Source organism: Palaemon carinicauda, chromosome 1, assembly GCF_036898095.1.
Source record: "Palaemon carinicauda isolate YSFRI2023 chromosome 1, ASM3689809v2, whole genome shotgun sequence".
NCBI lineage: Eukaryota > Metazoa > Arthropoda > Malacostraca > Decapoda > Palaemonidae > Palaemon > Palaemon carinicauda.
The window spans coordinates 74411805-74438651 of NC_090725.1; the positions used below are offsets into that span (position 1 = coordinate 74411805).

General features: G+C 36.7%; 2 protein-coding genes across 7 annotated transcripts in view; both read right to left on the reverse strand.

Moving 5' to 3' along the window:
- LOC137649069 (chromatin target of PRMT1 protein-like) overlaps window positions 1-8126 on the reverse strand; it is a 79936-nt gene extending 71810 nt beyond the window's left edge. For both annotated transcript variants that reach the window (XM_068382151.1, XM_068382150.1), the window contains exon 1: window positions 7971-8126. The gene's annotated coding sequence lies outside the window, so the exon portion shown is untranslated. The remainder of the gene's footprint in view (window positions 1-7970) is intronic.
- A 9513-nt stretch (window positions 8127-17639) lies between these two features.
- The window catches only part of ena (enabled), a 422486-nt gene continuing 413278 nt past the window's right edge, over window positions 17640-26847 (reverse strand). For all 5 annotated transcript variants that reach the window (XM_068382156.1, XM_068382157.1, XM_068382152.1 and 2 more), the window contains one exon: window positions 17640-23441. In XM_068382156.1, coding sequence (XP_068238257.1) covers window positions 23413-23441 — 29 coding nt within the window. In that variant the 3' untranslated portion in view covers window positions 17640-23412. The remainder of the gene's footprint in view (window positions 23442-26847) is intronic.

The window sequence follows — 26847 nt, forward strand, 5'->3', positions numbered from 1 at the left end:
AGAATCTTGATTCAGTGCGAGGTCACTGACCTTGTGAATCCAGGAAGAGATGCTGTTCTTCATGATCCTTCTCTTGACCCTCCCCATGCTGATGAGGAGTGTTGACACTTACGGCAAGCTCTCACCGTTTCCTTGAGGAAGGGCCTCCAGTTTCTCTTGGCATAGTAACCATTGATCTGAATCATTGGTGATGTTGCAAAGGACTCCCAGACCGAATGGTTCGGATTCTGGGATCTGAGCTACAAGAAACTAGGTCGAGCATTACTTGGCCCATTGTCGTGAATAAGACATTAAGGGTATCCCATGGGGTTCACCGACTCTCTTACCAACACGAGCAGGAGACTTGTCATCAAGGTCAGGAGACCTCTGCTGATTGTGGTCGTGGAACGAGGTCTCCTTTCCGACTAAGGGTCAGTCGGCTCAAAACTCCAAAAGAGTGGCAATGCCGACATGGAGAAAGGTTAATTCCTTCCGGTCTGAAGGTGAGGCTCAAGGACTAGCGGTGCCTTTCCATGCCAAGACCAAGGGAGGCTTTCCTAACGAAGGTAACAGAGGAACACCATTCATGCTGGTATAGAGGTATCGAGGGGAGGGATACCCCTTCTATGATACTAACAGAGAGTTCACTTAGCCTGGATTGGCCGAAGCCAAAGATCTATCTATGTACAGGGGGTACTCGGGTTATGACGGTCCTGACTTACGCTGTTTTGTGGTTACAAACGCGCCCCCATAAAAATATAAAAAATAATATTACAGCGTTAGCGTCGTAAGCGACGTAAACAATTGCGAACTAGTTTCTAGTGCGCAGCGGATGAATACGCTTTGTAGTGGTTGCGGGCGAGGAAGATGGGGTCTCTCAGTTCCAGTTCTACGCCATTTTGGTTGTGTTTGCCCGTTCTCTCGCATTTTTTTTAACTTTTTGCCCTTTGTTACGGCTCCTTAAGCGTAAGGCAGATTCTTCTGATAGTAGTGCGTCTAAGAAAACAAAGGCCATCCCCATGGAAGTGAAATTAGATATTATTAAGCGGTCTAAAAACCGTGAAACGCAAACGAACATTGGCCGAGCACTTGGCCTCAGTCGTTCGACCGTGGCTATTATTCTTAAGGACAAAGAGCACATCGTTGAACATGTAAAAGGATCTGCTCCTATGAAATCAACAGTGATAACCAAGCAGCGTAGTGATTTAATTATTGAAATGGAAAGATTAGCAGCTACTTTTCCACAATAAACCTGTCTCTCCGTCCCTTCCAGTGTGCAACCCAACCATAGGATTATGGTAAGGAATTGTTCTCTTTTTTTTTTTTTCAATAATATTTACTTTAATTAATGTGGTAAGGAATTCTTTTCTCTTTTTCTAGTACTGTTTTTATGTCATTTGATACATTTTATTATAGTACAACACTTTACAGTACAGTACACATAGAGAAATCTATTTGTGGTGTTCCGACTTACACTGAAATTTGGGTTACACAGCGTCTTAAGAACGAATAAAGTCGTAACCTGATATCCAGATACTCTCTTTACAACCTCTTGCTGGAGAGACTATTTGAGAGGAGGAGGAGTTGGATAGTCTCCAGGCGTGAAGTCGTAGTGAAGATACCGGTTTCTGTTAGATGTTCCACCTGTGGCTGTTTAGAGTCACTGAGGGGGTTCTCTCGGGACATCCGTCAGGAGTTGCAGATGAGCTGACAAGGCATGAAGTGTCTGCTGGGCAACGCTAATCTTGCTGACGGGACAAGTCTGTTGGGCAAGACAAATCTTGTTGGTGAGTCAAGTCTGATGGCCTGTTCCCGAAGATCAACTGCGGAGAATGAATGAATCCAATTCCTGTAGGATCTTTCAGGATCTATGTCAGTAGGCGAGACGAGTCTTCTAGCAAGACAAGACTGCTGAAGACAAATTCTGCTCTGAAGGGCAAAGGCGGAGACTGGGCGAACCCAATTCCCACGAAAGGAATCCACCCCACAGGGAAAACCAACCAGGAAAAGTTAGATTCTATCGTGGATGAGAAAGGCGGCCACCGTTTGCTGCCGCTGTCAGCGATCCTTCCAGCAAGCAGGAAGATTGCTGCATAGTGGCTGGTGGAGGAACTACTCCCTCGGCAGGGGAGTGGATGAATCCCGAAGGGAGAAGGAAGTCTTTTCCGCAGACAGGAAAGATATAATCAACATGTGCTGCCATAGTTGATGACTCTCGCTGCCACATAAAGGAGAGTTCCAGCAACTAGAGACGATCCTCTTGGCTGTACTCTCTGTTTCCCATCCCCAGTTCTAGCCCAAGTTGAAGATCAACATCAGGCGTTGTACGAGAAACGAGCTGGAGATCAAACTTAGTTCCCCTTGAAGAGGGGTGGTACTTCTTGTCCACAGAATGTTGTCATCATCTCTGAAAGGTTTAAGAGGCGGTCCCGTTCGGACACTGACCACAGCCCAGAGGCAGAGTAGTACAGCATGCCCCCCCCCCCCCCTTTCTTTGATGCATCTAGAGGGAGAAATCAATTTGGGAAAGAACCGAGGAGATTGACTCCCTGGATGAGATTCTCATCTTGCAAATTCCTTATCAGAACAGTCTCTTACTCACATCTCGTAGAGAACCAGATAAAAGGAAGATACAGTGGAACCTCTACATACGATTGTCCTAACATACGAATTTTCCAACATCCGAAGTAAAATTCAACCAAATTTCTGTCTCGACACCCGAAGTAATGCTCCAGCATCCGATGTAGATCTTGTTTACGCCAGTAGATGGCAGCACGTAAGAGGGACGCCATTGAGCGTCAAGTGCTCTGTTCTCTGTTCTTGTATGTATCGTGTGGTTGTCCTCTGTTTGGTCTGTTATTAACAGTGCTTATTTTCTTCCTTTCCTCACATTTCCTTTTTGATTTTACCTATAATCTTGGTGCCTAAGAAGCTAAGTTTCAGTACAGGTAGTGGTGAGAAAAGGAAGAAGGCAATTCTTTCATTAGAATTGAAGCAAGAAATTATAGAAAAACATGTGCATGTGGGGTTGGCATTGTTTTATCCAAAACATTTACAAACACTAGAATTAGGGTTGTTTTTGAAGTATTTGTGAGTTTTGAGTATTTACCCTTGGAGTTTAAGGCCTATAATGTACAGCTTTTATTTTTAGAAGTATATAGTCCTCCTCAGCTAAAGTAAGGCTATGTTTTTAGAAGACTTTTCTGTATTCTTGGATTGTTTTGAAAGTGAAAAATGTAATGTATATACAGTATATGTGGAGATTTTAATTTGTGGTTGGAGGATTATAGAGATACAAATGTAAAGAAGTTTATTGATATAACGAACAATATGAATTTTGTTAATAAGGTGAATGTATTTACTTCTAGGTCAGATCATATTTTAGATGCTGTGTTTTGTTTTACAGGTGATAATTACTTTATGAATTTGATAGTAGAGCCAGATTTTTCTATCTCGTTTTACCACAAGCTTATTATGTTTGATATTTCAGTCTTATTACCAAGTAAACTTAGGACTAAAATAACATTTAGGAACAAACGGTTATTAGACTCTACTGTGCTGATAGATGTGGGTGTTACTGTTATTGAAGAAAAATATAATGAACCCTGTGGATGTACTGACTTAAATAGTAGCAGAAATGTTTCTGTAGGTGAATGTGTGGTCTGTCTTGTTGCTTTGTATTTTTCTGTATTTTCCAAAGAATATGATAAAATGTGCCCTGTGGTAGAGAAAGATATTGTCATAAAAGACAGCTCCCCATGGTTCAATGCTGCAATTAGGGAAGCTAGGAAAAGACGGAGGTTGGCAGAGTCACGTTGGCATAAGCATAAAGCAAAGAGAAATCGAATGTTATATGTGGAAGCTAGGAATGAGGTAAATAGTTTAATAAGAATTGTAAAGAAGACATATTATAATGAAAAAGTAACTGAGGTTAGGTCCAATATCAAAAGGCTGTATTCTGTGTTCGATGCACTTTTAGGGAAAACTAAGAGGCATGTTTTACCATGCAGCATGATGAGTTCCAAGCGCAGTTGAGCGAGTCAGAGGAGATCGAGGAGGTAGGCGAAATCTTAGGTACGGCGGAAATAAAACAGATGTTGGCATATCATCAACACGTTGTTGATTTCATCGACAAGCATCACCCACAGAAACTTCAGGTTTGCCGTGTTGTTGCGCAGTTCGATGATGTTTGCTTAACGCATTTTAGAAAAATCCTCAAAAGCCGTACAAAGCAACTTTCACTCGACAGTTTCTTTAAAAAATCTTTAAAACGGTTTAGTGATCATGATGAAAAGAAAGAAAGTGAAGCAAAGCAAAGGAAGACCAAATCAAGTGAAAGTGATGAAAATTAAAAATAAGAAAAGAAAAAATGTAGAAAAAAAAATATAAAATTATAAAAATGAAAAAAAAAATAAGTTAAAGTTCATGTAGTAGTGTAAGTTAGTGTAAGTTATCGTACATGTTATCGTACAAAGTCACCGTCCCTACCTCCTCGCTGATCTTCCATCTCCTCCTGCGTAAAAGTCCCTACACCAGCGCTGGCCTGTCGCTAAGGTAAAGTGTTACATTACAACCCGTTTTTTATTTATTATTTCATTATTGTTCTTTTTTTTTTGGTTTGTAATATGTATTTATTATACAGGCATTGTATTAATGTCACGTGTAATTATGTGTAGCCATTTATTAAGGATTTATTAAGGGTTTTTAGGCTGTGGAACGAAATAAATCAATTACCATGTATTCTTATGGGAATATTGCTCCAACATATGATCGTTTTAACATACGAAGTAGTTTCTGGAACGAATTAAGATCGTATGTAGAGGTATCACTGTACCTATATATACACATAGAACGCCTAGTATTTTTTTCATTAGAAATGTTATACCCACATTATAATTACTGACCTAGTCTGACCCATCAACAACAAAGGGGTTCTTGTACTGGGTATTATTTTACTGCATTACAGGGCAATGTAACCTAGGAAAAGAGTAACTTCACTGTACTGGATAACAGTAAAACTTTACCCAAGTTTCGTCGTCGCGGTCATAGAAATATGTCACTAATTTCTTTAATTTTAATGTATTAGTTTTACTATATTTTGTTAGAGTGCTAAGCTCAACATTACCACTTGCCAGTGCATATGAACTTGACCCTTTTACCCCCAGGCTATTTGGAAATTTCCAACCCTTAACCCCCAAGGTGTTATTTTTTTCCCAGCATATTTTGCAGTATATATTTTTTAAATTGCTCTAACAGCCTTAATTTTTGTCAGAGAGAGGTCAGGTTGGTCTCATTCTCTTTTGTAAAATGCCTGAATTTTCTCAAAAAATTATCAAAAATATGAAAAAAATTATTTTTATAGCATTTTTTCGCTAGGACGTACCGGTACGTCCATAGGGGTAAAGGGATGGCTTCTGTGAAACGTACCAGTACGTCCTTTGGGGGTAAAAGGGTTAACTTGATGTTTTATTTTCCTGCGATCGTAATCAATACAGTATCGGAACAAGAACCACTATATCTAACGTTGCTAATGTTATCGTAACATTTCATGTTGGAGTAACATTCCTAATGTTAACGTGCGCAGCTCAACATTACCGCTTGCCAGTACATGATGTTTTATTTTCCTGCGTACGTAAGCGAGCCAGTGACGGAACAAGAACCATATATATAGTGTTGCTAATGTTATCGTAACGTGAGTGAAGTGACACAGAATTTGAACTAGTCATTATATTTAAACATTCTAACACGATATATATAACAAAAGACATTATATTGGGTTTGTGACCTGGGAACTTCTAGGTTAGGTTAGGTGGGTTTGTTAGGTTCTGTACCCTTTTTGAACCTTTTTATATAATGTGGAAAGGGTAAATGGAAAAATGCTTTAAAATACACGATAATATTACCACAGCATTGCTAACATTAGCAAAGCCACCATAACGTCGGTAACACTGTGTAACATTGGTAACGTTGCTAATGTTATTGTTTGCAGTACATACGTGAGTGAAGTAACACGGAATTTGAACAAGTCATTATATTTAAACATTTTAACAAAATATATATAATAGAAGACATTATAACTAAACATTTCAACAGAAAATATATGTTTTCCAGTAGAAAACAACGTGATTTAACCGGTTTTCACATTCATATCATACGTAATAACAGCAACCAGTTCAGCTATTCAAAGTTAGTCAAATTGCTTGTTCTGTTGGTTTGGGGTTGAAATGAAGGTCAAATTCGGTCAAATCACGTTATTTACTACAGGAAAACAAATTTTCTATTTGAAATGAGAATATGTAATACAATAAAACTTCACCTTGTACTGTTCTCCAGTAAGACAGGAAGTGTTTGTAGTAAGAAGGACATGGCTAACGAAGGATTCGATAGGAAGTGTGATGTAAAATTTTCATTTTCAATTTATCAGGAAGCCCTAGTCTGTCATTCTACGAAAGCCCCAGAAAAATATATTAGGATCTGAAATCTGGAGTTGGTCGAAATTTATCTACCAAAATATCTCGGAGCCTTTGTATATCAGCGGCCAGTTTCTTACATTCATTAAAAATGGACATCAAACTAACCTAGCCTACAAACCGTGTCCTTACCTAACAGGAGGGGGGGAGCATACGGCCCTTGCGAACCCCCTTACACTGCCGTATTCTAAGTTAGACATAATAAATGCAAGTGGCCACTATCATACATAACCCCCAATATCTCTTAACAGTGATTAAGTAAGAACTGTATCAATTAGGTTAGGGTAGAGGAAGGTCCCATAGTGTCATATCAGAAGAACTAGGCCTCCTGCTCATCTCCATGACAATGACGACTTTGGTGCACCTTTGCAGATTAGACCATGGACTAAACATGATATAACAAATTTTACCCATTATCAGGCGCAACCCCAGATAAAAAACCAGGATGCTAAAGGCCCAAGGGCTCCAACAGGGGAAATAGCTCAGTGTCGAAAGGAAATAGGCAAACTCCCAGAGTGGAGGACCGTGGTATAGAGGGTACGGCACTACCCAAGACTATAGAACAATGGTATGATTTTGGAGTGTTCTTCTCCTAGAAGAGCTGAACGAAATTTTACCGTAGTGAACTCCGAGAGAAGACTTTGGGTAGTTTGTAGCGCTACGGCCAAGCGTCCTAATTTGCTTATTATCACTCCGACTGTTATCGTGTATAGAATAAAAACATTTGGAAATGGTCTACGGATCTTAAATATGTTGTGTAAGGGAGGTCCGAGGGGGCGCAGCCCCCCTGGGTAAGGATACGGCTTTTAGCATAGGTTAGGTGGGTTTTTTAGGTTAGCTTCTCCCGCCAAAATCATTTTTAAAATGACGGCCACAGTTCAGAATATTCCCGTTTTCTACGAGATCTGGCCGTCACCCTACAAAGGCTCCAAGACTATTTGGTTGTGATAGTGTTGGCAGGTCTATGAAGGAAGAGAATGCATAAAGAATAGGCCAGACTATCCGGTGTATGTGTAGGTAAAAGAAAAATGAGCTGTAACCAGAGGGATTCAATGTAGTGCTATCTAGCCAGTAAAGGACCCAAAAACTCTCTAGCAGTAGTACCTTATTGGTTGCCTAGGCCATCAGCCTACAACTTACATATATTATTATTATTATTATTACTATCCAAGCTACAACCCTAGTTGGAAAAGCAAGATGCTACAAGCCCAGGGGCCCCAACAGGGAAAAATAGCCCAGTGAGGAAAGGAAATAAGGAAATAAATAAATGACAGCCTAAGCTACGCTGAGCAGGTTCAGAGAATTATCTCTCTATTTTTGGCAACATTCAAGCTTAACATATGCACAACTTTCAGTTAGAAATTTATTAAGTGAAAGTAGCCTATAGAAGATTTATGGAAGGATACTGTATCTGTCAGGTCAACAATCTCATATTCTGCGAAGATTCTCAGCCCTACAGAAAAAAATTCCTTATATATTATTGTTTCGATATTCGCACAAAAATAAACTACAAATTCTCACCTTGGTGATTTAGAGGAACTCCTAGAGACGGTCACAGAACACGAGAGAGAGCGAGACTCGAGAGGGTGTGCCAACTGCCAGAAACCCAAAACAACATAAGCGAGTTACCGTAACCGACGCTCGACTTAAAGTACGGTCGCCCGTACCGTTTTAGCAATGCCGATGCGAAGCTAGCGAACAACAAACAACTAATCATTCATAGCATCATTATTATTGAGAAAGTCTTTTAAGATATTCGGTGATCAATCTATTCTGAAGAAGTGTTTTAATTCTTTTATCCTACCTTGTTTTGAGTATTGTTCTCCTGTCTGGTCTTCAGCTGCTGATTCTCATCTTAATTTGTTGGACAGAAACTTACGGTCTATTAAATTTCTTATTCCTGATCTAGATATTAATCTCTGGCACCGTCGTTCAATTAGTTCATTATGCATATTGCATAAGATTTTTCACAACTCTGACCATCCTTTACATTCAGATCTCCCTGGATAATTCTATCCTGTTCGTAATACTAGGCAGGCAGTTCATTCTAATAGCCAGGCCTTCTCCATCCTGAGGTTCAATACTACGCAGTACTCTAGAAGTTTTATTCCAGCTGTTACCAAGTTGTGGAATGATCTTCCTAATCGGGTGGTTGAATCAGTAGAACTTCAAAAGTTCAAAGTTGGAGCAAATGCTTTTTTGTTGACCAGGCGGACATGAGTCTTTTTATAGTTTATATATGACATATTTGTTGTTGACGTTGTTAATAGTTTATATATGACATATCTCTTTTGACATTACATTTTTTAGAATGATTTATTGTTAATTTGTTCTCTTCAGTTATTTATTTCCTTATTTCCTTTCCTCACTGGGCAATTTTTCCCTATTGGAGCCCCTGGGCTTATAGCATCTTGCTTTTCCAATTAGGGTTGTAGCTTGGATAGTAATAATAATAATAATAATAGTATGTCTGACTAATTCCTACAAATAGAAACTAATATATTGCAAAACTTTGAGTAACTGGTATTGTTACTGTATTCGTTTATTTGAAAAATGTTAAAATACAAAAGGCTACGTGTGTGTGTGTGTGTGTAATCTACACGCGAATAACTTCAAAATAGGTCTGAAAAGAGAGTAAAGGTTGGTGTATATAATTCCTATAAATAGAAACTAATATATTGCAAAACTTTGAGTAACTGGTATTGTTACTGTATTCGTATATTTGAAAAATGCTAAAAGAATACAAAAGGTAGAACAACCATATATACTAGCATGGACGTTGCAAAAATATATTTGGTTAATGTCAAATTAATAAAATGCCAACGAAATTGCGATCATATTATTCGCAAAATGCTTAAATGAACTCGGTTACCGCTTACAAGTATGGTACATGATGAATTAGTACACGTAAACGTCCTTTCAAATTGTGCTTATCTCAAAAAACAACAGCGATAACGGAATTTCTATTTTTTCGTTTCCTCTCCTTATCTTTAACTCTTTGTTCCTTATCCATATCGCAAAACTAATTACACAATTACACCACAGGTTTTCACTCCCAGTTGATGGAGCAATAAAAACTAATTTATTGGATATAATCTCTAAAGCAAAATGTATGAAGCTACCCTAGGTATATTCAGAGGACCCGGGTGTTGATCCTGATAATATTCCACAGATTGCAGTCTTCATTTTTGAAATCCCATGGACAATAGAAAAAAAAATTGCTTTTGGTCAGGCACTCTTCTGTTTTGCATAACCTTTCAATTTCTATGAACTATTGAACAATAGCAATTGTCCATTTCCCAACAGTTGGCTATCGTGAACCTATTAGACACCTCATCAGCTCCTTTTTCACTTTTCTTAAAGACAAATAAACTCAATCTGTTTTGAGCTGTTCCTTGTTTGGGGTAATTTCATTCGTTTGTGTTGTAGATTTAGTAATAAAAAAATACCACAAGACTTGTTTAGTAGGCTATGCATTAATTTATCGGTAGCCTACACTACCTTTATGTGTGAATTCGACACTTAATCTTTGTGCAATGCATATTATCAACTTCCTATATTTAGATTAGCTATTAAAATACTTTACGAGTGTCCTTACTGCCAAAAAGGCCTCTGACGTTCTCTATTGGCTACATCTCGCAATGGTTTATAAGATATCTTGCTGATTTCACAGCAGATATCAGACAGCTTGAAATCTTTAAAGAGGACAATTATCAATTAAAATCGATGTCATTTTGAACATATTGCTAGAGATTTGTCACAGTCTTGCATAATTCAACCAAATCTAAAGGCAACGAATGTTCCTCAGAAAGCCATGATTAGCGAGGAGGCCGGGAAGGAATATTCTGACTTATGTCCTACAAATCTCACGATCCGCCTCCACCTGAAACTTCTGAAAGCCACGTGGTCAAGGCACAATGACTGCTGTCTGCCATAATAGCGCTGCTTTTGCGCGAGAACACTGGATAATTGTCCGAAAATGATGAATGCAGGTGATCGTGTGAGTTAACTCGAAGCAAAAACTTTTATTTAAGTTCTTAATTAAATAATTAAAATAACCCCAACTTACTCGCCCACAAGGTACGGGCGTACTGCAGCATATTACTGCTAGGAAGGTAGGGTACTTCGAGATAAATCATATAACCTAAGCTTCGAGATAAATCATAAAATTGTCTAGGGCTATGAAAGCTAAATTTACAGGCTAATACCCTCGATTAAAAATGTTCAAAAGCACTTTTAGGCCTATGCCTTGTTCAATCCTTAGATTTCGTCGTGCTAGCTAGCCTAGCTGGCACTTACAGCAATCCCAGTAGATTTGAAGCGATTCCCGTGTAATGGTCTGTTTTTTACCCCAATATACCCCCCCCCCCTTCTGGCCCAAGATTCCCCCCTCCCCTTGCTTGGTGGAGGTAACCATTATTTTTTTTCGTTTGCCATGGGAATCAAATTCAATGGGATTTCATAGAAAAGCTGCACAAATTGTAAGACAATGAAGGGTTACATTTAGGCAATAAATTGAGGTCACAACATATTGCGTGGATAAAAAGAACAATGAATTTTAAGCGTGCTGCTCAGTTTCTTAGTGAATCTATCAAACCCCTCGCAATATTGCTTAGAAAAGCTTGCTGATTTTGAAGGATATGAGGGAACAATCAAATTCTTTAGTACATATATCCTCAATTCAAGAAATTTAGCAGACGTAACTTTAAATCTCCAAATGCAAAAAAAAAATATCTTTGTTTAAAGAATAAATTGAAGCTTATATTGGGATAGTCCAAGGGGTTGTGACCCGGGAAGGGGGTCCGGAGACTTCCCTCTGGCTAGGGGCTGTGACCTTGGAAAGGGGTCTGGGGGCCTATCCCCAGGTAGGGGCTGTGACCTGGGAGGGGGTCCGGGAACTTGCCCCCGGGTAGGGGTTGTGACCTGGGAACTACCAGGTTAGGTTATGTGGGTTTGTTAGGTTCTGTACCCTTTTACAAACCTCAAATGTGTTAAATAATCATGTTTGGCTTATGTTCAGCCACTTACATGATCCATATATTTTTCCAACTGATTATCTTATTCATATTTTGCATTTCTGACCACGATTATTGCTGTAAATCACTCGTTTATGACATTTCCCCACCCTAAAATACCCGGTTTCCCACTCGGTTCCTTCATAATCTCTGGTAACAACTGAATTGGTATCATCTTTCTCATGCATAGTGCTTCTTAGCATCAAGTGTACTTTCTTTTTATTTTTTGCTGGACAGTACGAAAGATGAGTAAGGTTTTCAATATACAGTATATATATATATATATATATATATATATATATATATATATATATATATATATATATATATATATATATATATATATATATATATATATATATACGTAAAGAAAGATGATTTGGGAACTATGTAAATAAACTTGTGCAGCATGTGTGTGATTCATAGCAATGACAATTGCATTCTAGAAGAGTTGTTTTGATTTAATTAACCAAAAGGACAACGTAGAGAGGAGCAAGTGTCTTACCCAAGCAGTTGTATATTCATATTATATATCGTATTTATTATAATTGGACAAAGACGTGGAATTTTTAAATGATTTACTGACTATTTTCAATATTTTGGCCAAAGCACCAGCCTCTGGTTAAGATACTACTGGTAGAGAGTTGGATTCTTTGACTGGCTAGACAACACATTGGATCCCTCTCTCTGTTTACTGTACATTTTTCTTTTGCCTACACTTACACTGAATAGTCTGGTCTATTGTTTCTTCATTCTCCTCTGACCTTATACACATAGCAACGAAATTACAAAAAAATAATCTTTGCTCAAGGGGTTAACTACAGCACTGCCATTGTTTAGTAGCTATTTTATTCTTGATAAGGGTAGAATAGACTCTTTAGCTATGGTAAGCAGCTCTTCTAGGAGAAGGGCACTTCAAAATCACACCATTGTTCTCTAATCTTGGGTAGCGCCATTGCCTCTGTACCATGGTCTTCCACTGTTTTGGGTTAGAGTTCTCTTGTTTGATGGTACACTCAGACACACTATTCTATCTGTTTCCTTATATTTTTTTTCTCACTGGTAATTTCCATGTTGAAGCCCTGGGCTTATAGTATCCAGGTCTTCCAACTAGGGTTGTAGCTTTTCTAGTAATAATAATAATAATAATAATAATAATGTATTTCCTTTCCTTGCTGGGCTATTTTTCCATGCTGGAGCCCTTGGGCTTATAGCATCCTACTTTTCCAACTTTGATTGTAGCTTAGCTAATAATAATAATAATGCTGACTCCCACGCTCTGACGGAGGTAGGTCATGAAGGAAAGAGGTAGGAAATTTAAAGCCTTAAAATAATAATAATTTACACCCCAGACTCTCCTCTTAGTGTAGTACCTCAATACCAAACCTTTACAATTTGATGCTCCAGATTGTGTTTTCAAATGCCTCTTCATTACACATCTATCTGCATTACCCAACACCTTGTATCACAAAAATAGGAACCATAATTACCAGACCAATCAATTCACCCCTTAGTAAACTAAGATTAAACTAAGCTTCTATTAATCACATCCCCAGCAGCTACTATGACACACAAAGATTAACAAACTTGATAAGAAAACCAGGATTAGCAAATACTGATTTGAAACATCACTGAGCTACAGCTGGATCTATTTCCACAGCAAAATTCTTAAAAAAAAAAAAATATCAGTGGTTTAGCTGTACTTCTAATATCATGTACTCTCAGTTTCAAGTCTTTCATCTGAATTGGATGCTACTCCTTATGAACCCATGTGACCAATCTTTTAACAAGAAAAGATATAGCATTTTTGAACAAGGGTGTTTGATTTATTTACAAGAACAATTTAATATTATAAAGAATACAGTAGAGTAAATAGAAAGTATTGGAAATGGGTAGAAAACACGTTTGAATAGGCAAGTTGCTGGTTGCCATGGCCCTAATGGAATTATTTGTTAGTTGTTTCGAAATATGCGATTTTCCTTTTATGCGGGGCTATTGATCGAACGATTTCTCACATAATTTGGGACCCCACTTTTCATTCTGGTTTTACCTTTATGATAAAATTTGATGTGGTATTTTCGTAGGGCTTGGAACGCATTAGGCAATTTACATGTAAAACGCAACTTATTATAAGAAGAAATCTATGTTACGAAAGCTACTCCAGAATGAATTAATTTTGTATCCTGAGGTATTACTGCATTTCCTACCATCAAGCTCAGGAGAGAATTGTCGCTCTTGAAAAGGATGATAGAACCTCTTATATGGAGATTTCTTCTAGGACTTCATTTTATTGGAGGAAGGAGCAAAATAAGAGGAACTTGTGGAGGAGGAGGAGAAAGAAGAGCCTTTTTTCTGCTCCTGCTGAAGCTCAGGATCTTGTCGATAGATGGAAAAACTCTGGCTTGAACTGAGTCTATCTCCATGCCTAGGTAACAGATGGATAGTTGAGGGACAAGGCTGTCCTCTAAGATCAGTTGGATCCCTAACCTCTTGCAAAAGTCTATGAGATGATCCCTGTGCTTTATCAGTAGAACTTGGGACTCTGCCATGAGAAGCCAGTTGTCTAAGTACCTCAAAAGCCCAGGCTGAGATAAGGGCAAAGATTCTGGTAAAAACCTGAGGGGCTGTTGACAGGCTGAAGCTTAGCACCCTAAACTGAAAGATTCTGTCTCAAAAGAGAAACCTTAGGTACTTCCTTAAGGCAGGATGAATTGGGACTTGAAAGTAGACATCCTTCAGGTCTATGGCCAGAGGGAAATCGTTCTTCTTGATGATCTGGAGAACGGTGGACAGTTTCCATTTTGAATCTTGTTTGTAGAACAATCGTATTCAAATGGGAAAGGTCTATGACAGGTCTCCATCCTCCCCCGTCAGCTTTTCCACTAAAAATAGATTGCTGAGGAAGCCCGGCGAGTCGTTTAAGACTTCTGCCACAGCTCCTTTGCCCATCGACTTGGACACTTCCTCTAGCAAGAGGAAATCCTTTACTGAGCCTTTCAAATAATATGGTTGGGTTGTCAGAGTCTTGGTCAGAGGAGGTGGACAGTCTATGAAAGGGACTCGACACCCCAAATGAAGGGCCTCTACGTCCAGAGATCGGCCCCAAACGACTGCCACCTGAGCCAATGGCTTTGCAGGTTGCCCCCACCGGTGGTAAGCTAGGGGACATGTTCTCCCCATATTGCAAAAGGTGGGTCTGGTGGCTTGCCTCCCAGGTTGTTGTAACTCAATTGAATGCAGAAGCCCTTTCTGTTGAGGACCTTCTTTAAAAGGAGAGTCCTTTTGCTGTTGTTGATAGGCAGGCATCCTTAGTGCCGCTGCTCTCCTCATCAGAGAAGCTTGTCCAAACTTCTCGACCTTTTCTATGGACGCAGCCACATCTGAAGTTGGGAACAGAGAAGAACTCACTAAATCCGAGTTTCCCTGGCATAACTTGTCCTTATGGGACAGCTGTTTAGAGCATCTAGCCAAGACTGCATTGCATCCTTTTCAGGATAATTTCCCAAAGGGTGACAGTTTGATGTAGCAGGAATTCTAGGACTTCGGTCCCCGATTGTGCTTCTTGGTTCAAATATGCACATTTACTGTCATCACTGAACTATGCTTTGTCCTTAATTCAGTATTTTAACACACAAGAATAGTTTCACTATTGGTGAATACCTCTCTGTAATAGAGGAGTTCTCTAGGGATATAATGCCACAAACAGTAAATCCCTGCTGGGAATATCTGTGGACTGACGGTATGAAAGCCTTCAAGGTCTTTGGTCCTCTTAATGCCTTCAATGAAACCATGAAGACCAATGGTACTGGCACAGAGAGTGAAGGTCAAAGGCTTCCAGGAAACTGCTGAGGGCTATCTTTCAATTGCTTGATTGTTAATGATGCTCGATTGACAGAGGGCCTTACTGAGATAGTACGCTTAGCAAGCGAGGAAGAGGAAGCAAAAGACAACGAAAGTTAGTGTGAGAAACACGTTATCATACTTGATAAGTTGGGGGAATAAATTTACTGACTACAGTATTGGCCAATCTATAGAAAGTGTACTCTCATTTATGCATGCTGTGTATGAAGTGTTTTCTCAATACAGAAACATGATAGAGGAAATAAAGCTGAAGGGAAAGCAGATGTTCATCGCTACATAAACGAGGAAATAAAGCTGAAGAGAAAGCAGCTATTTATTGCTACCCATAATATTGCCCAATAGGTTTGTTATGGAAGATTCTCCAGCGCACTTTTATCTTTGAACAACATTGTGCCCCTTGTTTTAAGGCAACCTAAAAAAAAAGATTTATGACATATTTTATCTTCAAAGATATAATTAAATTACTTAACCTCTATTCTATTTTCCTCTCATAAACTTCATATTGTTCTGATAGCATTAAATTACATTTTATGATCAGGCCTTCTTTATCTTCCCAGGTCACCTTGATATTGTGGGTAATGCAACAGGTCATCTCGGTCTGGTTTCACTTATAAGTCGGTAAACTCCCATACACCCCAATAAGACTTTCTTACAAGCTTACGTGATACACACTAAGAAGGCATAGATGAGTGACCTGTTTCTTAATTGGTTTCACCAATGCATCTTGTCAGAGGTTGAGCAGTACCTGCAGAAGCTAGCCTCAAAAGCCCATTACAGTAAATGTGTGATGATCACACTCTGATTAGACATGGATGACAACTCCTAAAAGAAAGTTGTGCAATATTGGAAGATTTAACTATTGCTGACCGACTCTCTGTAAAGGACAGCTGTAAAAGTGTGTGGCCTGAATATGCAAAGGATTTCAAAGGCTTCACTTCTGACGATGCCTTTTCATAGTTTAAAGGGTTTAAAGGCCACTCATGAATGGCAGGGGTAAGGGACAGTGGCACTGCCCTGGAGATTGATCATATATACGGATGATCAGCACCAAAGCCCCCTCTCCACCTAAGCTAGGACCAAGGAGAGCCAGGCAATGGCTGCTGATGATCTATAGGCTCCTCCATACCCCGCCCCTTAGCTCACAAGGCTGGTGAGACTGTAGTGACCAGTGGGACTAACAAGTTTGATGGGACTCAAACCCCAGTCTGGCGATCACCAGGCAAGGACGTTACCAACATGCCACCACAAATGGAACAGTGAAGATCGTGATTGTGGCATAGCAAATGACATTCAAAGGCTTCCAGAAAAATGCTGAAGACAACATCTCAGGAACACAATTCTATCTAATTTCTCTTCCTCTTTTGTTAAAGTTATTATAGTTTATATAAGAAATATTTATTCAAATGCTGTTGTTCTCAAAATTTTAGTTTTTTCCTTGTTTCCTTTCCTCACTGGCTATTTTCCCGGTTGGGGTCCCTAGGCTTATAGCATCCTGCTTTTCCAACTAGGGTTGTAGCTTAGCAATTAATAATAATAATAATAATTAGAATTGCTTGATAGGAATAATCTTGAACTAATCAAAGAAGTCCTTGCTGAATTAATATACTCAAGAAGCAAGGAAGAGGAAGCAAAAGATGATGAAAGTGAGGGTGAGGAACAAAGCATTGCACTCTATAAGTTTGGGTAAATGTCAGACAGCTAGAAGAATTGAAAAACAATGCATACAGTATGAACAAGACCATGGAGCACTCCCTAGGTTCATAGGTACCGTAGATGAAGCTTTTTTTTTTCCGTACACAAATATGATAGAGAAAGTAAAGCAGGAGAGGAAATAGCTTATCTTCGCTAAGTTTTTCATCTCACAAAGGAAACCTGCCTTCAAGATACCAAATCTGAATAACTTTGGACTCTTCCTCCAACCCAAGTGTTGGCAAAAGATTTGCTAAAGTGTAGTAAATCAGCACTGGTAAATCTTCCTTCCGCAATTCATTGTTATTTTGAAGTCTGCTATGAGTCGACCAAGTGAAAACATAGGTGATTTGGTAAATGTGTTGAGTTGCCTTACCAGGTGGGGACATAAATTGTTTGCATATTTATGTCATTTGCATACAGTATATATCTTATCTGACATCAGTGAATGGCATGGGTCGACGGTACAGTGCTATTTTTTATAACACTTGAACTCAAAATAAGCTAACTTGACATATACAGTTTTCCAGTGGTATAATAAAAAGAACATGACACATGATGATGAGTTTCTAAAAGAAAATCTAAAAAATGACTATTAAATACATTTAAGAAATAAAAACCAGACACAATTGTATATTTTATTTAAGAACATATGAATACATATCAAAGATGGGACTGGTATTCTAGCACGAGCTGGAGAGCATACAACTTGAGGTTATCAGGACATCTTCATTAAGCTCTTTGTGAAATTAATTTAAAAATATTTTTTTTTTTCAACAAGTTGCTAAATTTGAACTTAATCACCTTCAAGTTCATTACAAAATAGACATCATTTGCTTATATTTGTCAAGTTCACATTTCTATCAGAACTCAATGATGTCCCAACACCTACCTGAGATCACAAAAGGTAAGTTCACTGAGCAGTGCCCCCTCACTGATATGCTGCTACTGATAATACTGCCAAGTTCACGTACGTAATTTCTTGGTACTGTTCAATACGTGAGCTTCTGCTTGCCTTGGCAAAATTTGACTGACATTTATCTATTGCACAAACCATGTTCTTATGCTTCATCCACAAGTTTTTTACAATCAACAGTTCTTCTCTTTAACATCACATCTTCTATACAAATCAAAACCACTGTACTACAGACAAAGCCAGGAATACAAAACTGGGGTACTGATTTCTCAGAGTGACCACGCTGTTAGAATTTCATGCCTCACGAGCCCAAGTGTATATAATCAACCACTCACTGATTTCAGTCTCACTAACATTTGTGCACCAAAAGCATTTATTCGGACAAATATCTGTAAAAGGAACAGAACCCACACTGTAGGGAAATAATTAACCTGCATCACCTGTAACATTTAACATGTCTTTTCAAATACAGTATATCAATATAGCAAAGATCAACTTTATTATTACAAACACATAGTCCATGGATACAATTAAAACTATATATAAAATATTGGGAAAATCCACATTGTAATATATTTATCCTAAGGAAAAGCAACAGAAGTATTTATCAAATAGAAAATGTAAAAGCAAGATGAAATTCTAGAGTATAACAAGGCAATTCTGTCATAGATTACAATTCATTGAAAAAAAATTTGAAAAGGACTAGGTGACCAAAAGCTTTATGGAATTACAGTACTTAAAGTGTAACATACAGTAGAATTCCATCATTGCATGTACAAGATAAAGCTAGTCCTCAACTAGTATGACCTGGTACTTCACTGAAGTATTTAGCATACCCTAATGAGGACAACAACAACTTTGGTTTTATATTTTTTGTCTTAAACATCCTATCACACAAGTGACTTAACAATTTTTTGTACAACTGAATTTTAGCTATTCAATGTCATTATAAGGAAAGTAATTAAATTATCCAAATAAAGATTTTCAGCAAGGAAGCATTCATTAATCTGAGAAGTCGCTACACTTAACTTCATTATGAGCTAGCAAATGGTGACCCATAAAAATGACACACTGAAATTATAAACATTCAATGCAAACTGAAATATAGGAAAATATTTGGCTTCAAGGCAGTAACTTCAATACAGTATAGATTATCACTTTTACAATCTAAGTGCAGAAATAAAGGTTAAAACTGCCTTGAGAGTAAAGGTCTGCTAAAGTTGGGTAGGCACAGATTGGATCACTACAGATACTGGACCAAGAAATGTAAGCCTGATAGGGAAAATACCATAAAAATACAATCATGACATCATATTCCTCATTTCTGTCTTGAAAATAATTCACTTAGGAGAAAATTTTAATTAAAGCACTATAATGTTTTACAGTAAGTCTGAGATTTGCCATAATGTGTTTTCTTTCTTGTGCATGTTTGAAATGATAAGGAACCTGAGTTAGTTTTATTTGGTCTTAATCTCAGTGTTCCTGATGTTGACAAGTGCTCAGTAACTTTTGCATCTGCCTTGGCATTGCTTCAACATTCTTAGCTAATCAGAGTTGACCCTACTGATGTAAGATGGCCCCCAAAGTTTTTCCTATAAGATTCTGGTACACATTTCTATTCCCAGTTAAATTTTAAGATTATCTTTTAGAGCTTAAATCATAAAAGTAAAGAATATATATGTGTGTATATATATATATATATATATATATATATATATATATATATATATATATATATATATATATATATATATATATATATATATATATATATATATATATATATATAACTATTTCAATATGAGTGCTTAATCATTTTCTTTTACATTATATTTTTTGCACTGTATATGGCAAGTTTCAGGAAAAGCTAGAATGCCTGTATATCATACCAGTATAAAATATACAGCATAAAAAATCCAAATCTAATAGAGAAAGAAAAATGAAAATTTTCATCTTATGTAACTTTCTAATATAGTCTAGGAAGAAAGCTGTATTGGATGCACTGGGGATTTCAAGTGAGTCTCACTGGTTACTGTAATATACAGCACAACTTTTTACAGTTTCAGATTTACTGGTTTGTATAATGAAGTTTGATATGAAATACTTCTGCTTTAGATTAAATCATCTTAAATATTTTACTATAAACAATTTTGTCAGTGATGACACCAATTGCTTTATTTACATGCTCAGCATGTATATAAGAAAACAAATTAAATAAAAGTGTATAAGCTGCAAAATCTTGACTAAAGATTATTGGCCCAATAAAGTATCTATAACATACAATTAAATGTTCTAATAATAAAACTTAATACTTGCTATAGTATGCTCTTCAACACTGTCTATGTTACTCATTTTTCAGATCCTATGGGGAGTTTAGTGAGCATAGTTTATTCTAACTTGAATAATGCAGTTGTTTAAAATATCTAGAAATTAACACAATTAATGTTTGCTATTCACCAATATTACAATGCTGCATTTCATAGAAAAGTACTAGGTGCCAATTTTGTATGGCATTTTTATCACAATAATAGTAATTTTCCAAAATATTGCAGCACTGTTTTACCTACTGGTAAATGTTTAAAAGAACAAATTATTTACTGGGAATACATAAATGATGGCATTACTTCTTCAAGTATCTTGTGGAGACACTAGTAGCAGTACCCTTCCCTGCTTCCATTTTCCTTTTTTATCCATCAAACTCCATAATTTACAGAAAATGGAAGCACTAACTTGTAAGCAGCAATAAATAAGATTATTTAAGCTTTGTGGGTTTGTCTAAAACCTCTTTCCAGCATCTGGATGAGTTCTTTGACAATTATGGGGATAATTCTCTCCATCAGAATTTTGGGTAAGTTTTCAGGGATACAGTCTGAAAAATTACTGAACAAATCCGAACCCATTTGAGCAACTGGACATCCTTCGTGTGGTAAACTGTCATTTCCATGACCAATAATCATCAAATAATCAATGTAAAGTTATTACAAAGAAGACATAACACATATAATAAAAAAATATGCTTTGAGCTAAATGTAACATTTTGACAAACATTTGAAACCTTGGATAAAAAGCTTTGAGGAAAACTCATAAATCTTAAAAAAACAATTCACATGTGTAGATAATTATGTCATAAAGGAAATGCTTGAAGTCAGGTTCAAATGTAATAAACTGCAATCCTCACAGAATTATCCCCCATCGTCAAAAATTCCCATCCGTACTTTCAAATGTTTTGAAAATCAGTTTATATAATAGAAAAAAACTGCATTAGATTAATAGGTAACTACACCATATCAACTTCACTCCGCTGAAGTTCACTTAAAATATAATGATCATTGTTTACAGCTATCATTCCATGATAAACATGGTGTAATTGATCTTTTTCCGGAGTCTTGACTAGATACCAAACAAACCCTGGTATTCCATGTTGAAGACAGTCTGGTAGAGTATACAGACCTGTAATATCTGCACTATTCAAGACTGTTTTTTTGAAGCTCACTACTCTTGCTACACATGAGTTAGAATGATAAAAAAGAAATATTTCACAAGTTTGTTAATAAAAATGAACGATCTGAGCTCCAAAAAAAGCTTGCTTCATTTAACACCTTTTTTTTTTCAAACATTCATGTAACATTGATTTAAACTTGTCACTATAAACCTAAGACAAAATCTTGTGAATTTAAATATTGCAAATAATTCAAAAGACCAGCTTCTTGCAGAAAACATATCCAGGCTCAAAGCTATGTATTTATTGTAATTTCTGCCAATAAATATCGATATCAAATGGGTCCCTATTTACCATTCACAGTTCATTCTTTTAGTGATACAAATGGAAATCCCATGACTTAACCTGGCAAAAGTGTGTATCATATCCAACCTTCCTGTAACTTTTGAAATGATAACAACCCATTGAAATTAAAATTAAACTTATTACAAGAAAAGATGACCTAACAGTACAATATTGAAACTACATAAAAGATTTTCATTCTAGTAAACCATGCAATATTACCATTTAGATCACCCAAGAGACACTGCCTTTGGTTTATTTGTGGCAACAGGGAGTACTTCATACTTATAAACTGAGAACAGCTGGTATCTTACTAAAATAATGACACATTAGTGGTGATAATGACAAGAATTGTGGAAAAAATTATCCAACAGGACCTTTTTCATATGATGAATACACTTTACAGAAAAAAAATCAGCACTAAGTACTTAATAAACTACTGTACAACTGACTCAATTATATTTCCCAGCAGGGACTTAGTTAAAAAATCCAGTCTAGAGTCTGTTCAGCAGCATAGGTGAGCAAAGACCACAGAAGCACTACCACTAACAATCACCACAGTATCTACACTTATGTACAAAAGGTAACTGAATTCCACCATTGTAATTAAGGTATATGCTAATGTGGCATAAATATTTCCATGACAATGCATAAAAAACACTAGCAAGAGTACGAAAACTGACACTGTACTAAATGCAAAGGCTTTCAGGCCCCAGGAAGGTGGAGCCATCATACCCTCCTGATTCAGGGCAATGAGGATTTATATGTACAATGGGTCAAATAGGGAGGGAAGGGGGTGCAAATGGGCAGGGCTAGTACAAAACTTGATGTGAAGACCTTGGGATAGGCAGTGTGGCTGTCATATACAATTCTTAATAAAGCACATGAGTTGAAGATATGGCTGTACAGCATCATTCTGTCTAGCCAGTCCTATAAATAAATTTCTAGTATAAATTAAATTACTTTCATGAAAACTTAAACCTGGTGTTATAAGATTGACATAAGACTTTTCAATTTGAATATCCAATATCATGACAATTATCAACCTGACATTTCGCTCAACAAACAGCACACTTAACACAACTGAGTATATTTAGCATGATTTGATGATCACTACGTCTGCCACTACATCAAGTCAATTGAGCTGTACATTCATCAGTATTTTCAAAACCTGACATGTCTCTGGAAGCGTAGCTTCAATGCAATAAAATAATATTGATAAAATATAACATCATGTGATTATTACCGTTTCACTTCTGATGAGACTAACGTTGCATACTGCCTGATGAGTGATGATACCATATGAAAACAGGAAATTGTCAGCCAGTCATTTCTTAAGTAACACAAAGCCAAAATGCTCCCAAGTTACAAGATAACTGTTCTCTCAATTTCAAAATATTCAGTCTTTAACTTTGTAAAATAAAAAAAAGAAAACAGATGGGGCACAGAACAGCACATTGCAGTATTTTTGCACCTTGAAGCACTCCTACTAATGATATTAAAAAGGCTTCTTTTATTGTGATTGTTTTACTTCATATATACTTGTCATATATGAGCATTACAAATGTTTTTCCCCATTACACCAAAATTCATTTTTGGTACAGAAGGTAAATGGTCCCTAAATCACACGTCCTGCAAAACTGACTTTTTGGTAAATGCCACCAAATACTTGAAACTGCAGTTCTTCAGTTTTTATCACATTTATCTTCGGTTTAATTCCATTTTCACAGCTGTGGAGAAAAAAATTTAGAAATCATGAATACATACATACATATACCAAGGCACTTCCCCCAATTTTGGGGGTAGCCGACATCAACAAATGAAACAAAAACAAAAAAGGGGACCTCTACTCTCTACGTTCCTCCCAGCCTAACAAGGGACTCAACCGAGTTCAGCTGGTACTGCTAGGGTGTCACAGCCCACCCTCCCACATTCTCCACCACAGATGAAGCTTCATAATGCTGAATCCCCTACTGCTGCTACCTCTGCGGTCATCTAAGGCATCGGAGGAAGCAGCAGGATACTTTCCATGTACCAAAATTAAATTTACATACAATTGTCACTTCAGCAGTTAAAATCTTTAATTCTTTTTCATTGCACCTAGAGATATTATCTGAACAAGTCTTAAGTACTATTTATCTATTAGCAAGTGTTTGGTACCTTTAAACCAATACCTTGAGTAAATTAATGTATAAAATTGCAGCTATATGGCACCAAGTTATGACTGGAGAAGTCATTCAACAACGACATAAAAAATAAACCGATGAATGAATTATAACCTTATTTGCATATGAAAACATAATTAAAAATGAATTCAAATTTCATCAAAGCCTCAAAAGTTTCTTCTGAAAATCTAAAAATTTGATTAATGAAAACCTCTTCACTCAAAATATAAATAAGATTTCAGGTAAAGGCCATACTTTTTCTTGCTCCTCATACACCCAGAATATTTTCAAGCTTCAAAAATCTGAATGGTCATAAAGATTAAACCTCACTTTAAAACCACAAAGATATCTAAGATCGATTACTCAATATTCTAACCCACAATAACTCAGTTTTATTTTGCTAAAGCCAACAGGATATGAAATAAAATGCCCATTATAATTCTAACTATTAAATCATTTAAACCACCGAGTTCATATCATTAAATTTCTCTCTCTCTGTACATTTTTTCCCTTACAAAAATAACCTTATATACTGTCTGATGAATTACAGTACAGTATATCTTTTAAATATAACAATGAAGTTAAAATAAGAGAATGACTGGCCAAATGTCTGTCAGGCCTATCTTACCAAGATTTGTTATTTAATCAGTCATGGGATATATATTTTACTGTTAATGCTGACTTGCATTACCAGAAGTCAGAGTTTGAGTCATGTACAGTATTGATCAAACACTCATGAGTAAGACAATTAAAAAATTCAAAGACTAAACAAAGCTTACTTCATTGGTGTGGGAAGATAATGTTTTTCAGTATTGCTATACAAGCATTTGATTTCTATTGCTTTGTCTACAACCTAATTTTCTTCATTACCTACATTAATATTATTTCAGAATTTAAAATAGCTATTTCGGAATCTAAGGTGGCTTTTTTTATAATCTATTGAATGATTACTTATGTTTTTATGTCATTTTGTCAGAGTGTTCTTTTATGAGATTAGACATAAATCAAATTCTCTCCTGAGCTTTGTAGACTTTCTACCTGAATTTCAATCTGGTTGAGGTTCTTACAGAATTTACCCATGACTTTCTGAACAGTCCTATTAGATTTCCACCAGCTATTTTCATATTTATTGTTCTTAAGACTGAACTGCTCCAGAACCCTTCTCATCACATGATGAAACTGCCTCAATCTTTGAAATCTCATCCTTTTCTCCAGCTGCTGGACATCAACACTCCACAACTTTCTTATTTGAGATAAAATCTTCCCATAACATTCCAAATATGAATTTTATAATTTTTTTTTCAAAAGGCCCTGTACAATACGGTACTGTAATGTATTCATAAAATAAAAGCAAAATTATAATCTAATTATAAAATTCCTTATTTCTATACTGTACTCACCTGATGTTCATATTTCTTCTTCTCCAGAAGCAATAGCGTTTCAGATATCCTTTCTTTCTGAGGAAAAAGTGTACAGTATATAGTGGTCACCATGCAGTCAGATGTAGTACAGAGGGGTTTGGATGAATCATCTTTGAGAGAAGTTGTTAGTGCATATTGGTTACGTACAACAACCTATTAGGACATTCTGACAAGAAGTGCCACAGATCTGTGAACTATTCCTTCTATGGCCAAAACGGAGCTATTCGTATCATCCTACTGTTCAGAGACATCCTGAACTTGTTCAACTCCTGCTGAACCATGGCAAACGGTGGCAATGATAATAATCAAAGAGAGCTTATTTCACTCTGGGGGTCGTGAAGACATGGTAATAATCTAAAGGGATTTGGGTGATATCATTGGATTAAGAGGATTCAGTAGGCTTTACAAAAACCTTTCCCCTTTCCTACCTGAGGTAGTATACATAAATCTAAAAAAGAAAGGATAGAATGACCATACTCAAACTGAATGGTTTCCCTTCAAATTCTTTTATGCTAAAGTGTATCATAAAAAATTGTATTCTAAGCATGAAGTTCTGTTGCAAATTGAAGTAAGGTAGCTACCAAAAGGCAATCTCTTGCAGATATTTTTTTAGCTGAATACTGAGGTGAGAGAATTCTTATCTCAGCAAGGAAGAACATAACTTTCAAGTTTCTTAGGCAAAAACTGCATACTTAGTAGATTTTTTTTCACAATTTTGAATTCCCTTAACCTTCCACTTCAGGAAGAAAATTCTGTCATTCTTGATTTTGCAGAAAAACTAAATGCCTTCCAAATGAAGCTGGATCTTTGGGAGTAAAGGATAAAAGAGAAATTTGTACATTTTCCACATCAAATGTATATGTTGAAGAAAATGATAATGATATTGCATTCAAAAACAGTTTTCAAACTGTACTGATCCTACTTTTTGGAGACCTTAAAAGAGGAATTTAGCCAATATTTTCCAGAAAAGCCTCAGTTATCCCATACCTTACCTCAAATAAACCCTTTGATACAACAATTGAAAATATTCCTGAAAGATATCAATAGGAATCTATTAATCTTCTTAGATCTGACAATGCCAAAGCTGACTTTGATTCCCTATCAGAGATTCAGTTTTGGATAAAGCAGTTACTGTACTTTGATATCAAAATTTGCCTGTAGGTATGCTTAAAATTTTATGCCCTCTACTAAGACATAATCGTATGTGTGAAGTGACCTTTTCATCTTTACTCTTAATAAAGTCAAAGCTGAAAACTAATCTCCATGCTGGAGATGAACTATGTTGTGCTGTATTGAAAACATCACTGCTGATTGAGATGCTGGCGATGGAAAAGCAGTGCCGGCTATCACATGAAGAACATCACTGTTTATTATCAAGATAATGCCTGTGTTACTCCTATCAAAACATTGTACTATGCAGTGTGTGTTATATAAAGAAATTATATTATTATACTATATATAAGTGCATATTTTGGTTTTTGCAACTCAATGATAAACTGTATAACTTAAGTCAATTATATTGTTTTCATTGCACTGGGCAAAGGTGGGGG